Source organism: Procambarus clarkii, chromosome 36, assembly GCF_040958095.1.
Source record: "Procambarus clarkii isolate CNS0578487 chromosome 36, FALCON_Pclarkii_2.0, whole genome shotgun sequence".
Lineage (NCBI taxonomy): Eukaryota > Metazoa > Arthropoda > Malacostraca > Decapoda > Cambaridae > Procambarus > Procambarus clarkii.
Window position 1 is genome coordinate 24,125,739 of NC_091185.1, and position 17,151 is coordinate 24,142,889.

The 17,151-nt window shown below is 41.1% G+C and overlaps 1 protein-coding gene across 2 annotated transcripts in view; it reads right to left on the reverse strand.

Annotated features, from left to right (window-relative positions):
* Window positions 1–1,657: 1,657 nt before the first annotated feature.
* The window catches only part of LOC123756161 (RNA exonuclease 1 homolog), a 52,525-nt gene continuing 37,031 nt past the window's right edge, over window positions 1,658–17,151 (reverse strand). For both annotated transcript variants that reach the window (XM_069336583.1, XM_069336584.1), the window contains one exon: window positions 1,658–6,690. In XM_069336583.1, the coding sequence (XP_069192684.1) occupies window positions 5,790–6,659 (870 nt within the window). In that variant the 5' untranslated portion in view covers window positions 6,660–6,690 and the 3' untranslated portion in view covers window positions 1,658–5,789. The remainder of the gene's footprint in view (window positions 6,691–17,151) is intronic.

Here is a 17,151-nt window from a genome sequence, read left to right on the forward strand (position 1 = left end):
CTAAGCATGCTATCAACAGACGTGTATAATTTAGCAGCCCAAAACTGTTGCCAATAATATCCTTAATAAATTGATAATTAAGGCTTTACAATGTTTAAATATCATTTATTTACGGTCTACAAAACATTACTTCATGTATTTTAAATAGACTGCTGACAGCATTATTGCACATTAAAATCTGCATTGTACTCAATATATTGATTGGTCCAGGTGAGGTTAGATAACGATTTTGTCTATTATTTAGTATTTTATTTTTTACACACATGGGTAAGCAATTTCAAAGAATATAGTATTGAAATTCAACAAATATTAAAAAAAGATGGGTTACACTTTTTTCTAATTTGTTTGCCTTAGTCTTAAAATATTAGATTTATCATAAATTATTTAATATGCAGACGTATAATTTGTTTTAAATAATTGATAACTTTATTTATAGGTGAAAAATATTAATACAAAATTTGGCACACAAGAACACTTCGACTTTATTGGACACTCTCACTTTAAATGAATTAAGTCAATATTTACTTATTAAGAATTTATATAATATATAATATATACTATACTACTTCGTATTTGTCATTTCATAAAATGTATATTTAGTATAAATTTCAGGTATACAAACATACACTGCTGGCTGACAGCGACAGGATTCATCAGCGAAGGAATATTCCGTTCCAAAGTTCAGTTCACAAAAGTTCAGTTCACAAAAGTTCAGTTCGTGCCTTACAAAGCAGCGCGGATCCCTCCTCTTCAGGCTGCGTAAAATTCGCAAACAAAACCCTGGTCTTATCAAGCAGTGCTACACTAGGAATGGAACGATCATTGCGAAGAAGTTAAGTGCAGGAAAAAGATATGAAATAAAGTGTGACCAACAACTACTGGCCTTCTTTAGTGATTGTGGTATATCTGAAAACCTGAACCCGACCAATGCCAATACTTAAAATAACTCTTTGAGTGCCTGAGTCTAACCTAACTTAATCTATCCTTGTCCAAGGTGTTGTTTCTGCCTTACCATTTACCTAATGTTCTCTCATTCATATAATTTCCGAAGTAATCAGTCAAGTCTCCATGCACTTATGCAAGCATCTACCTCAGTATCATTGTAAAATTTTACTCTTAAATCTAATCTTACCCTACTATTTTTAAAATTTTAAATTTAATTGTTCTGATTTATGTAATTTATTGAAATTAATTATTGATCTCATTTTGTTCTCTTAATTAATTTCATACTAATTATAGGTTAAAAACGAAGCTAAATAAAATTAATTTTCTAAGATTATTTTACTTTACAATCATCATTTGTCAATTTTTGTATATATTCATCTTGACAGTCTCTACTGTCTCTTTTTTGTTCTCTCCACCAAACTTGTGTATCCTCCATGGCTTTCTAGTGATCTTTATTCTACTTCTAATTGTTTCAATTCTTTTGTTTTCTTGCATTTATTGTTGGGTTTTGCTATAATTATTCTCTAATTATAGCAGACTTTGTATTTATGTAAGCATTTACCTCAGTGTCTTAGTAAAATCTTGCTCATAAATATAATCTTACCCTGTTATTTTTGTTTTTGTTTTTAATTTTTAAATTTAATTGTAATTTGATTTATACATCATTTATTGTAATTAATTATTGAGCTCATTTTTTTTCTTAAGTTCATACTAATTATAGGTTCACAACTAATCTTTATTAAATAATTGATTTTTAAGATTATCTTTACTTTACGATTATTATTTGTCTCTTTATTTTTTGCTATATATTATTCTTGTCAGTCTACTGTTTTTTTCTTCTCTCTTAACCTAACTACTGTATCCTTCCTGGCTATCTACGGGGATCTTTGCTCTACTTCTAATTATTTCTATTTTTTGTATATCTAAGTTTATTGTTGTGTTTTGCTACAATTACTTTCTATTTACAGCAGTTTTAGTATTTAACTGTTCCTGTAATTGCTTATCTTATTGTATCGTGACATTATTGCATCTATATGCTTACTGATATTGATCCTGATCGAAATCTTCTGTCTCATACCCACACAAATCAGCACATTGATCATCATTATTGCAGGTATTACACAGCAAATCTTGCAAAAAACAAACTCCTAAATAGCACCTGCTTATCAGTTTACAACCAAAATGTTAGGTCACTTGGTAAACATTTTGATGATATAAATGCACTACTCACAACATTAGGTACTAATTTATCATTCATCATTTTAACAGAAACTTGGCTAAGTAAAGACTATACCCAACTCTATAATTTAGCTGGTTATAAAGCCATTCATAACTGCAGGCCTAATAAAAAAGGAGGTGGCACAGCAATATATTACAAAGATACCTTCATCTGCAATAGTGTCATCAGTGATAGAGACGACTATTGTGAATATACCTTTGCCAAGTTCTCCAGTAAATCCCTTAAATCCTCCCTGACTATCGGTGCCATCTATAGATTTCCTAATACCAACATAGCTTTATTCTCTGACAACGTAAGGAATCTTATCATAAATAACAATCTCAACAAAAATCACATCATTCTGAGAGGTGATTTCAATATTGACCTGGGTCTTCAAAACAACCCTCAAGTTGACTATTTCCGTAACAGCATGCACTGCTGTATGCTAATCCCCACAATAACCAAGCCCACCCGAGTCACTCAAACATCTGCCACTACCTTGGATCACTTATGAACTAATATAACAGCTCCCCTTACATCTGGGGTAATCTATGACAGAACAACTGACCACTATCCTACCTTCCTCATAGCAAACATGGACACAACACCACCAGACAGCAAGAAACTCTCATTCAGGCTACACAGTGAATCACCTTTAGGCAATCTTTCTAATGCACTTTACAATATTAACTGGGAATCTGAATTTAACAATACACAGGATATAAACTCATTAACTAACCTCTTTCTTTCCAAAACTCTTAGCCTCTACAACACTCACTGTCCCCTCCTTACCAAACAAGTAACTGATAAAAGAAAAAATAACTCGTGGCTCACAAGTGGCATAATCAAATCAATCAACAAAAAACATGAATATAAAAAGAAATTTAGGATTAGCCTCGTTACAAAGGAAGTAGTTAAGAGGTACTCATCAGTGCTTACCAGTATCATAAGAAAAGCAAAACTTTCATATTATGAGACTAGATTCAAAGAAGCAAAAGGCAACATGAAAAGCACATGGAAAACCATCTCTAATATCCTAGGAACTAAACAACACTCCCACAACCAGATAACACTCTCTAAGGATGGCTATACACCGTCATCTGATTTAGGAATGGCGAATGAATTTAATAGCTTCTTTTCATCGGTTGGTGCTAACCTTGCCAGTAAAATCCCACAGACTCAGACACATATCAACACATATCTCTCAGGCAGCTATCCAAACTCTCTTCTCCTGTCACCAGTCAGCCCGACAGATGTTGTGTCCATCATACACTCACTAAAAACCAAAGCTGGGAACATCAGTGAAATACCATCCATTGTATACAAGAGCGCCTCCCACGCCCTTGCGCCACCTATAGCTCTACTGTTCAACAAATCCCTTGAGTGTCATACCTTCCCTGATATCCTTAAAAAAGCAAGAGTAACGCCAGTTCATAAAGGAGGTAATCCGGCAGACATAAACAATTATAGACCAATATCAAACCTATCCATACTATCAAAAATATTTGAAAAAATTATCTACAAACAGCTCTACTCCTACCTCGTAAAATTCGACATTCTTAGCCCCTGTCAGTTTGGCTTCCGCTCCCAAAAGAGTACCAACGATGCAATTATTAGTCTCCTTGATATAATTTACTCAGCCCTTGACAAAAATGAGTTTCCGATTGGACTCTTCATTGATCTGAGAAAGGCCTTTGATACTGCTAATCACAATTACCTCTTACGTAAACTCCATCATTATGGAATCCGAGGCCATACACTGGACTATATCCAATCCTATCTTAGTGATAGACACCAATGTGTAGCCATCAATAATATAACCTCTCCCACTCTACCAATAACCGTTGGAGTGCCACAGGGCAGCATTTTGGGACCTCACCTATTTCTTATATACATCAATGATCTGCCTAATGTCTCTAACATTCTGAAATCTACTTTTGTTTGCTGATGATACTACCCTCATCTACTCTAACCCCAACCCACATACACTAAATAATGTTGTTAATAATGAACTAAAAAAAAATTCACTTATGGATGTCAACCAACAAACTAACACTTAACATAGAAAAGACCTACTACATCCTATTTGGAAGCAAATCTACAAATGCAATTCAGCTTCAGATAGACAATGTAAACGTTAGCAATAAAAATGTTGGAAAGTTTCTCGGCCTATTCCTAGACAAGAGACTCAACTTCAGTACCCACATACAACACATAACTAAGAAAGTCTCTACAACAGTTGGTATACTCTCCAAAATCAGATATTATGTACCTAACTCTGCTCTCATCTCTCTATATTATGCACTAATCTATCCCTATCTTAATTATGGTATCTGTGCATGGGGTTCAACCACTGCAAACCCCCTCAAGTCCATCATCACCCAGCAAAAATCTGTTATCAGAATAATAACAAATTCTGCTTTCAGACAACACTCAGCCCCCTTGTTTAACTCCCTAAATATGCTAAACATAATCTCACTCCACAAATTCTCTTGTGTCAACTACATTTACAAAACCCTGTTCTTAAATGTAAATCCTGCTCTGAAACTCTCCCTGGACAGATGTAATAGGACCCATTATCACCACACCAGAAATAAATATCTCTTTGATATCCCCAGAGTCAAACTTAATCTGTGTAAACCCTCTATGCAAATAAAGGGACCCAGGCTATGGAACTCACTCCCTATTGAATTGAAAAGCTGTCCAACTTTTGCGTCATTCAAAAACAATACTGAAAAGTACCTAATTTCATCTTCATAGTTTTTTACCTTTTGCTTTAAAATTGCACTGTATCTATTGCTACCCAATCTCCCAATCTTTATGTACCCAATCTGAACATCTTTATCATTGTGATTATTGCTGTCTTCTTATATGTGCTGTCAATCTGCTGTATGGTGTCTATTAATCTTGTTTAAAATACCAATCAAACTGTCGAATGTAATCAATCAGAGCTTTAATATACTAATGTGCTTTAATATACTTACTAATCTCTCTCATCTCATTTTTTTCTTGCAATGTATTTGTTATCATTTTATTAATTCTGATAGAATTTACCTACTTAAAATTATTTGTTAGATTAAGGACCTGCCCGAAACGCTGCGCGTACTAGTGGCTTTACAAGAGTGTAAATACTGTACTATCCAATGTATTCTCACAAACCCAATGTACCTTCTTGTATATAAATAAATAAAATAAATAAATAAATAAATAAATAAGCCTAGGCTTTGTATGTTTTTCTACCACAGACGTGGCTACACCTTTACAATGCTAACCAGCATATTCTTTCGTCCTCAAAGGACAGGGTTAGAGGTCTGCTAAACATATAATTCAGTGATTTATTAAACAATCAACCACAGAAAGTGATTGATAGATTAAAACCACAGAAAGTGATTGATAGATTGAAACCACAGAAAAAAAGCCTAGGAGTGTTCAGGAGTTGTCTTGTCATGAAGCATTGTTCTTAGGACGATTTGCCTTCGGAAACAATTTGATAATTCGCAACATAACCGCCAAGAATGAAACGTTGCTGAAGAACTTGCATAACTGCATAAATGCTTGTTAAATAGTGGCCATTTTCGTGGGGCATCTTGAACACAGGTGGCAGGCCGGTCTCATGGAACAAGTGTTAACACTTCCTGTGGAGAAGCTTCATGGTGGTTATGGCATCATCTCTACATTTGAGAGCCGAGCTGGTACTCTCATTGGATCTCAAGATATGCCTCTTCAGAAATCTCAGAGAGTTGCGGAAGGGAAGGCCCTTTGGGTGAGGGTATATTACAGCGGTGTCTACAACAAGGTCGTGAATCAGTTTCAATCGTAGAAGGTCATGATTTAGGGAGTGGCCCACGAGAATGGTTTTACTCCCAAACAAAGACAACAGTTTGGAGTGGACATCTTGAAGGTTCGTCGTAACATCTTGGAATTGTGTGGCAGTTAGTCCAGAGTGCTCGGTGTTGTAGTCTACGAGGTTCTCAGGTTTCACAAGCGTCTCATAAACCACTTGGTAGTCAGTGTTGACCACAGAGATTGCTCCCACGACCATTCCCTCTGTGGTGTAGATCATCTCACAGTCCAAGGCATAAATGGATTTTTCGTCATTATCACTTTGCTGAGTGTGGCAAAATCCAGTTAGATTATCAAGGTCTATATCCGCTGTTACGTGCTGGGATGCTATCTTGCAGGGAGCGGCGTTACTCTTTTGTTGACAACAGCGATAGCGCTTTACGGGGGAGCCGTAGAGTCTGCCAAAATGGTATCGACAAACACTGGAGGTGAGTGGACGTCCTTCATCATCAATACGGTACACCGTATTGCACCTACTACAGTTGCGCATGCCAACTCTCGGGATGAGGGTGTACAGGGCATCCACATTGGTTACCCGAGCCTTACCGCTTCCCTGGTAGTGAGGCCGTGGGTAGCTGTATCTAGTAAGGCCCGCTTCGGACAGCTTCAGTTGTAATGCACGGTCATATAGTGCTCTATCTTGTGCCGCCATATCCTGCTTCACTCCCTCAGATGTTCTTCACCTGAAATAAAGTTAATCACATTTATTTAATGTTTATGGAAAAGTAAATATTTACCAGGCTCCTAAAAGAATGTATAGATAGGTTTGTCTATCCTCATCTGGAATCAGTGTTTCGATTCTAGCAAAGAATGAAATATGTGGAGGACTGCAATTACAATCCAATTTTTAAGAAGTGATCACTTACGCTAAATTATCATCCAAATATTTTGATATCTTGTTATGGGAAATTTGTTTGAGTCGATGTCACAAATTCTATTGAGACACATGAAAAATACTATAATAATTTAACTGTGTTGGGAGACAGGAAGCCGGAGTGTATTCATACACGTTAGGCTTATATCGAGGTCCCACCCCCCTTCCAAGGTTTAACAGTCTCCGTGGTGTAGTGGTAAGACACTCGCCTGGCGTTCCGCGAGCGCTATGTCATGGGTTCGTATCCTGGCCGGGGAGGATTTACTGGGCGCAAATCCTTAACTGTAGCCTCTGTTTAACGCAACAGTAAAATGTGTACTTGGATGAAAAAACGATTCTTCGCGGCGGGGATCGTATTCCAGGGACCATAGGATTAAGGTCTTGCCCGAAACGCTACGCGTACTAGTGGCTCTACAAGAATGTAACAACTCTTGTATATATCTCAAAAAAAAAAAAAAAAAAAAAAAAAACTACTGACCCTGCCCAGGATGCAACCCCACAACATGCTGAATAACTCCTGAGTACCTACTTACTGCTAGGTGAATAGACGTATTAGGTGAAAGGAAATGTGCCCAATTATTTCTTACTCGCCCGGGATTCGAACCCGGAATTCTTGATTGTGCATCGAGAACGAACCCGACTCTACTACCGGGACTCTTTTTGTAAATAAAAATTTAAAATGTAAAAAAAATGTAAATGAAGACTTTAAATATACAGTATATAGCGTCATTTAGGATCACTCTGGTTTAACAAATGCTCTTATTATTTACCAGCAGGAGTAAATAACTCAACTCGGTGTCTCCAACACCGAGTTGCCTAATTCACTAAACTATAAATGTGATGAGGACCCTAGGAGTCCCTTAAAGTGTTAACTCATTGAGGAGATTCCAACGATCAACGTGGACCAGGACCAGGTGAGGCCAGTCTGAGAAGAGACCCCTCAAGGACTCTAACTCGACCTTGATCCCAGGCCCTGAACGGTTGCTCTCGTATTTTCTCTGCTGTCGGAAAAGACAGCTTCGTGAAGCGTCTGCCACATGTACATTGGTGACGTACACATTGCAGTCGGGAAAGCAAAATAGAAAACCCCCACATCTGGGCCCCACCGTGATTGGCTTAGTTGGAACCTATGAGCTAGGTTGTAAAGTAAAATTTCGCACTTAAATTTTCTCTGAAAATTCAAAAGTGACGAGCCGTATTCAGAGGACGTTTAACGCCCTGTTAGGTACACACACCACCAGTATGTCTGAGTGTGGAGAGTACAAACAGCGCTACCTGTATCTTCACGCTATCCTTGACCGCTCGTAGAACTGATGACTACGACACTCTTACTGAGCAAGAGTGTAAGGAACGAATGGAGCAGCACATGCGAGCAGCACATACGGAACGAATGGAGCAGCACATGCGGGCCGTGGAAGAGGTGATGCTACAAGCACACATACAGGGTAGTACTGAGGTGGCGTGCACGAGTCTCATCACACTGGATGAGGCTGTCGGAGGTGAGACCCCGGTGAAAGAAAACACAGTACGAGAGTCCCCAGTGAGAGACAACTTGGAGGTAGAGACCCCTGTGGGTGACGTCACTGAGAATGATGTCACTAGAATCACGCATGCTGCGAGAAAAAACGGAGTCACACGGGAATCTAGCCCTTTAAATACTTCATTGGGGGGATTCTACGGGGAAGAATCTCTGCCCAAAATGTCCTTGTGACGATGCCAGCTCAAAGAGTAGGTATTACAGGCTCGCACTTATTCACCTTAGAGGAATACCGCGACCAGGTTAAGGGGTTGGGATTCGAAGAGAATAAAGTAGCAGAGCAAGCTATGAAACTCTGGACTGATCAGCAGGAGAGAGAAAACAAACACTGGACTGATCAGCAGAACAGAAAGAGTACTGAACGCATAGCTCTCATGCAGTTGCAAGCGAGGCATGATGACCAGACAAGTGATCATTCAACAGAGACTAGCATTGAACAAGATAAGACTGTCAAACTACCTAACTTTGATGAAAGGGGCGACTCGATGGATGCATACATCAAGTGTTTCGAAGGTCCAACTATTTACTATTCGAAGGTCAACTATTTACTCAAGCCTTCAGCTCCAGGTGTCTCCAACACAGAGTTGCCTAATTCATTAAACTATAAATGTGATGAGGACCCTAGGGGGTCCCTTAAAGTGTTAAATCATTGAGGAGACTCCAACGATCAACGTGGACCAGGACCAGGTGAGGCTAGTCTGAGAAGAGACCCTCAAGGACTCTAACTCGACCTTGATCCCTGGCCCTGTACGGTTGCTCTCGTATTTTCTCTGCTGATTCCGACAGCTTCGTGAAGCGTCTGCCACATGTACATTGGCGACGTACGCATTGCAGTTGGGAAAGCAAAATAGAAAACCCCCACAATGGTAAATGTCTAAACTCGATGCAGTCGTAATCTGCTGTCTACTCTGTGTCGAAGCTGTAGCGTCTTGGGGTCGGTTACATATATACATTTTTGAGGTTGAAGATGTGTGGTAACTCCGAAGCATCTGTACTGTAGTTAACTGAATCACTGTGGAAATTATACTAATGATTAATTGCTTCTCGATTGCTTATATGATTGGACTACGCCTCATCTCATCATCCTCCAATAGGTTGATAGTGTGGAAGGAATGTTCTCTGTAATTAGGGAAAAGATTTGAGCTTCATAATTAGTGGTACTGAGAGTTTTGCTTTTCTCATTAGGCTAATTAGTTTGAAGTGAGAATATTGTTTATACTCGTTACACTGGCAAGGAAATTACAGGTGCATGGAATAAATGGGAGACACTGGAATGGATAAAACAATGGTTAAAACAAAGAAAACAAAGAGTCGTACTAAATGGGAATGAATCAAACTGGGGAAATGTGACAAGTGGGGTACCACAGGGGTCCATTTTGGGGCCAACCCTTTTTGTCATATACATCAATGACATAGATGAGAACATTACAAACCACATCATCAAATTTGCAGATGACACTAAGATCTATGTTAAAGTGGGAAGTGAAGGTGATATTGAGACTTTACAAAGAGATCTACATAAACTCCACAAATTGTCAGATGACTGGCAAATGCTTTTTAATGTCGATAAATGCAAGACCCTACATGTGGGGCATAACAACCCATGTCACAACTAATAAATTAACAGCAATACCTTACAACAGATTGATGAAGTAAAAGTCCTTAGAGTCAGAATCTATCATTCACTAAAAGTTGCACAAGTGGGACCGGCAGTAAACAAAAAAGCAAACCAAATCCTTGGAATAATCAAGCGTACCTTTACCTTTAAGGAAAAATATGTAGTCGTTCAATTGTATAATCTCTGGTGCGCCCCCACCTGGATTATTGCATCTAGGCATGGAGACCTCATCTTCAGAAAGACATAGCTGCTCTGGAGAAGGTGCAATACCGGGCAACAAAAATCATACCAGAGCTTAGTCATCTCTCGTATCAGGAACGGTTGGGGGCTACTGGGCTAACAACACTACACACCAGGCATGACAGGGCGGAGTTCATTGAAATTTAATATACTGAACAATTTGGACTATGTCGATCTGGACAATTACTCCAAAAGGTCATATGTAACTCAAACAAGGAGCAACGGTTACAAGCTCAACAAGCCACAATGTAGGACTGAGAACAGGAGATGCTTTACACCCACTTTTTAATATGGAACTACCTACCCGTTGAAGCCGGTAATGCCAAATCTCTGTTGGGTTTTAAATTACCACTGGAAAAGATCATCAAAGCAAATAGAGGGCCCTTTCTCAAGACGCCGGCTTCCTCCCGCCAAACACACACCGAAACTACGACGTTGGTACAACGTTCGAACAAGTTTTAACACCTCCTAACCAGTTATAACAACCAATATAGCAAGTTGTAACAACGTTCTAATACGTCATAAACACGTTAAGCCAAGATGTAACAACTTTATTACAAGTTGTAACAAGCGGAAAATAGAGACAGTTTCGGTTTGTGTTTCCAGGGCTGTCCTCGTCGAGGCCACTAGTATTAGTGCACTCAGGTAAATTCAGGTACACAATTGCAGACAGGTGTATACAACTGCAGACGAGTGTACACAACTGCAGACAGTGTACACAACTGCAGACGAGTGTACACAACTGCAGATGGGTGTACACAACTGCAGACGGGTGTACAAAACTGCAGATGAGTGTACTCAACTGCAGACGTGTGTACACAACTGCACACAGGTGTATACAACTGCACACGGGTGTATACAACTGCAGACGAGTGTACACAACTGAAGACGGGTGTACACAACTGCAGATGGGTATGTTAGCTTTTAAATTCTATGTCGGTTCGTGAGGAACCAATCCGGTGGCCAGAGAGCCTCATGACGTCATCATCAAAGCGTGCAGTAGCCGCCTTTCTAGTCAGCGAGTCAGTTCCTCTCAGACCTAGCTAGAGGCAGGACGTACAGGACCTTGGTGTGCTGACATTTATTCTACCTCAAGTAATAAAGCCAAGAAGTATATATGTGTGTTACTCCAAGACCCTAAGCAAGATCTACACAAAAGGAAGTAATAATACAAACAAAAAGGAAAGAGAAACGCGCGAAAGGTGTACACAACTGCAGATGGGTGTACACAACTGCAGACGGGTGTACTCAACTGCAGACGGGTGTACACAACTGCAGACGAGTGTATTCAACTGCAGACGGGTGTACTCAACTGCAGACGGGTGTACACAACTGCAGACGAGTGTACTCAACTGCAGACGGGTGTACACAACTGCAGACGGGTGTACACAACTGCAGACGGGTGTACACAACTGCAGACGAGTGTACTCAACTGCAGACGGGTGTACACAACTGCAGACGGGTGTACACAACTGCAGACGGGTGTACACAACTGCAGACGGGTGTACACAACTGCAGACGAGTGTACTCAACTGCAGATGGGTGTACACAACTGCAGACGGGTGTACACAACTGCAGACGAGTGTACTCAACTGCAGATGGGTGTACACAACTGCACACGCGTGTACACAACTGCAGATAGGTGTACACAACTGCAGATGGGTGTACACAACTGCACACGCGTGTACACAACTGCAGATAGGTGTACACAACTGCAGACGAGTGTACACAACTGCAGACAGGTGTACACAACTGCAGACGGGTGTGCTCAACTGCATACTTGTGTCTATACAACTGCAGATGAGTGTACACAACTGCAGATGGGTGTACACAACTGCAGATGGGTGTACACAACTGCAGACGGGTGTACACAACTGCACACGAGTGTACACAACTGGACACGGGTGTGTATAGAATTGCACACGGGTGTACACATCTGCACACGGGTGTACACAACTGCACACGGGTGTACACAACTGCACCCGAGTGTACACAACTGCAGACGAGTGTACACAACTGAAAATGAGTGTACACAACTGCAGACGGGTGTACACAACTGCAGACGAGTGTACACAACTGCAGACGAGTGTACACAACTGCAGACAGGTGTACACAACTAAAGACGAGTGTACAAAACTGCAGACAGGTGTACACAACTGCAGACGAGTGTACACAACTGCAGACAGGTGTACACAACTGCAGACGAGTGTACACAACTGCAGACGAGTGTACACAACTGCAGACAGGTGTACACAACTAAAGACGAGTGTACAAAACTGCAGACAGGTGTACACAACTGCAGACGAGTGTACACAACTGCAGACAGGTGTACACAACTGCAGACGAGTGTACACAACTGCAGACAGGTGTACACAACTGCAGACGAGTGTACACAACTGCAGACGAGTGTACACAACTGCAGACAGGTGTACACAACTGCAGACGAGTGTACACAACTGCAGACGAGTGTACACAACTGCAGACGGGTGTACACAACTGCAGACGAGTGTACACAACTGCAGACAGGTGTACACAACTGCAGACGAGTGTATACAACTGCATACGAGTGCACACGACTGTAGACGAGTGTATACAACTGCAGACGAGTGTACACAAATGCAGACGAGTGTACACAACTGCAGACGAGTGTACACAAATGCAGACGAGTGTACACAACTGCAGACGGGTGTATACAACTGAAGACGAGTGTACACAACTGCAGACGGGTGTACACAACTGCAGACAAGTGTATACAACTGCAGACGGGTGAAAACAACTGCAGTACGAGTGTACACAACTGCAGACGAGTGTACACAACTGCAGACGAGTGTACACAACTGAAGACGGGTGTACACAACTGAAGACGGGAGTACACAACTGCAGACGAGTGAACACAACTGCAGATGAGTGTACACAACTGCAGACGAGTGAACACAACTGCAGATGAGTGTACACAACTGCAGAAGGGTGTACACAACTGCAGACGGATGTACAACACTGCAGACGAGTGTACACAACTGCAGAAGGGTGTACACAACAGTAGACGAGTGTACACAACTGCAGACGAGTGTACACAACTGCAAACGGGTGTACACAACTGCAGACGAATGTACACAACTGCAGAAGGGTGTACACAACAGTAGACGAGTGTACACAACTGCAGACGAGTGTACACAACTGCAGACGAGTGTACACAACTGCAGACGGGTGTACACAACTGCAGACGAGTGTACACAACTGCAGAAGGGTGTACACAACAGCAGACGAGTGTACACAACTGCAGACGAGTGTACACAACTGCAGACGAGTGTACACAACTGCAGAAGGGTGTACACAACTGCAGACGAGTGTACACAACTGCATACGAGTGTACAACACTGCAGACGGATGTACAACACTGCAGACGAGTGTACACAACTGCAGACGAGTGTCCACAACTGCAGACGAGTGTACACAACTGCAGACGAGTGTACACAACTGCAGACGAGTGTACACAACTGCAGACGAGTGTACACAACTGCAGACGAGTGTACACAACTGCAGAAGGGTGTACACAACTGCAGACGAGTGTACACAACTGCATACGAGTGTACAACACTGCAGACGGATGTACAACACTGCAGACGAGTGTACACAACTGCAGACGAGTGTACACAACTGCAGACGAGTGTACACAACTGCAGACGAGTGTACACAACTGCAGACGAGTGTACACAACTGCAGATGGGTGTACACAACTGCTGTCGGAAAATCCGACACCATTTAATAATATTACATGCAGGCAGATAATATTGCTGCTGCGTTGTATAAACAAGTTACCCATAGAAAATGTAACTTGTAGTGGAATTTCCGTCTATAGAAAACGGGATATCATTACCACATACTATTATAAATTCACCACCTATTATGGTGGGAATTATTTTTAAATACATTAGTCTTTGGACTTTACCATCATAAAAACATCTCATATAAATTAACTTAATTATCAGAATTAAAATAGAGTAAATGAGACCCTTCTATCACTTACTGACATCTGGACAATGTAGACCAGTAGCGTCAGTGAGGAGGGAGTGGTCAGCCATTGTTATTGTACTTTGACCAGAGGCATGGGAGCAATTCGGCTCCTGTTAATTTTACTTGGACGAAGTGTTATGGAAACCAAAGGTGTACCATCATCAACACGCTGTCAACAAATACAAGTTAAGTGTTCTGCCGAAACCTATTTATCTATCATTTGTGGCCATTAATATCATTAGATAGGGTGAGCCGATTAGAATACGAGATCGCCTCATACTAAAGGTAATTAAGCCTAGGTCTTTATATGGTTCCTTGTACAGTGTTTTATACTGTAGTTTGATTGGCTGCATATATATAAATTTAATATAAACCCCTCTAATGTGTAGAGGATCGATTTGTGAGATTATTGCAGAAATACAGTCCACTTATCATACAAATTGCTATCGAAGAATATAAATTAACGTAAATATAAATTCATATAAATTAAATAAATATAAATCTCACAGGTCGGTTCCCACAACTGCAGACGAGTGTACATAACTGCAGACGAGTGTATACAACTGCACACGAGTGTATACAACTGTACACGAGTGTATACAACTGCACACGAGTGCACACAACTGCAGATGGGTGTACACAGCTGCAGACGGGTGTACACAACTGGACACGAGTGTACACAACTGGACACGGGTGTGTATACAACTGCACACGTCAGCCGCGAGCGTGGTCTACATCTTGACCTGAGATGACTCATGACCTATGCCAAGTTACCACGGAACCCCACTCTAATGAACTCCATACACTTGATGGTACCCTACCTGATTTTATAAAACACTTTACTACTCATTATTAAATAACTTAAAAGGGGATCATATAACTATTTTAAGTAAGTGCGATACGTGGAAGGATTTCCGGAGACTACCACAAACTGACTTGGCAGACTTGCTTGGACACATGAGCGCTAATCTTTGAGCGCTAATCGACGGGTTTGTCAACAGAATTGTATTTGTGCTGCTTTTTCAGCTATGTTTTCATTTTACTCTTTATGCTCAATTAGTATTAAGCTTTAGTCATTTAAGTTTTTTATGCCCGAAACGCTTTGCGTAATAGTGGCTTTAGGCATTATATGTACTAGCCCTAACTATAAATCCATCACTCTTTGTAAAATCTCTTTTATGTATGTACCTTACCTAAATAAACATTTTGATTTGATTTGATTTTTTTTAAGTTAATCCGGTCAACATTTGACCTGCCTTCAAGGTAAAAACTACCATCTGACACCTTAACTAGTTTGCACACATGGTATACCCATAAACTACATTTCATTCAAACACTATCTTGTAAACAGCTAACTGTTACAGGGTGTACACAACTGCAGACGGGTGTACACAATACGCAGACGAGTTAGCATAAGACTAAACTGGAAAAGGTTCAAAGGTTTGCCACCTGACTAGTACCCGAACTGAGGGGTATGAGCTACGAGGAGAAACTACATGAATTAAACCTCACGTCACTGGGAGACAGAAGAGTTAGAGGGGACATGATCACCACATACAAAATTCTCAGAGGAATTGATAGGGTAGATAAAGACAGGCTATTAACAAAAGGGGCACACACACTCGGGGACACAGGTGGAAATAGAGTGCCCAAATGAGCCATAGAGACGCTAGAAAGAATTTTTTTCAGTGTCAGAGAAGTAGACAAATGAATGCATTAGGAAGTGATGTGGTGGAGGCTGACTCCATACAAAGTTTCAAGTGTAGATATGACAGAGCCCAATAGGCTCAGGAATCTATACATTTGTCGATTGACAGTTGAGAGGCGGGGCCAAAGAGCCAGAGCTCAACCCCTGCAAGCACAATTAGGTGAGTACAACTGCAGAAGAGTGTACACAACTGCAGGCGAGTGTAAACAACTGCAGACGAGAGTACACAACTGCAGACGAGTGTATACAACTGCACACGAGTGCACACAACTGCAGACGAGTGTACACAGCTGCAGACGAGTGTACACAGCTGCAGACGAGTGTACACAACTGCAGACGAGTGTACACAACTGCAGAAGAGTGTACACAACTGCAGACGAGTGTACACAACTGCAGAAGAATGTACACAACTGCAGACGAGTGTATACAGCTGCAGACGAGTGTATACAACTGCAGACGGGTGAATACAACTGCAGACGGGTATACACAACTGCAAACGAGAGTGTACAACTGGAGACGAGTGTACACAACTGCAGACGAGTGTACACAACTGCAGACGAGTGTACACAACTGCAGACGAGTGTACACAACTGCAGACGAGTGTACATAACTGCAGATGGATGAACACAACTGCAGACGAGTGTACACAACTGCAGACGAGTGTACACAACTGCAGACGAGTGTACACAACTGAATACGAGTGTACACAACTGCAGATGAGTGTACACAACTGCAGACGGGTGTACACAACTGCAGATGGGTGTACACAACTGCAGATGGGTGAACACAACTGCAGACGGGTGTACACAACTGCAGACGGGTGTACACAACTGCAGATGGGTGAACACAACTGCAGGCGGATGTACACAACTGCAGACGGGTGTACACAACTGCAGACGGGTGTACACAACTGCAGACGAGTGTACAAAACTGCAGACGAGTGTACACAACTGCAGACGAGTGTACACAACTGCAGACGAGTGAACACAACTGCAGACGAGTGTATACAACTGCACACAACTGCAGACGAGTGTATACAGCTGCAGACGAGTGTACACAACTGCAGACGAGTGTACACAAATGCAGATCGGTGAACACAACTGCAGACGGATGTACACAACTGCAGACGAGTGTACAAAACTGCAGACGAGTG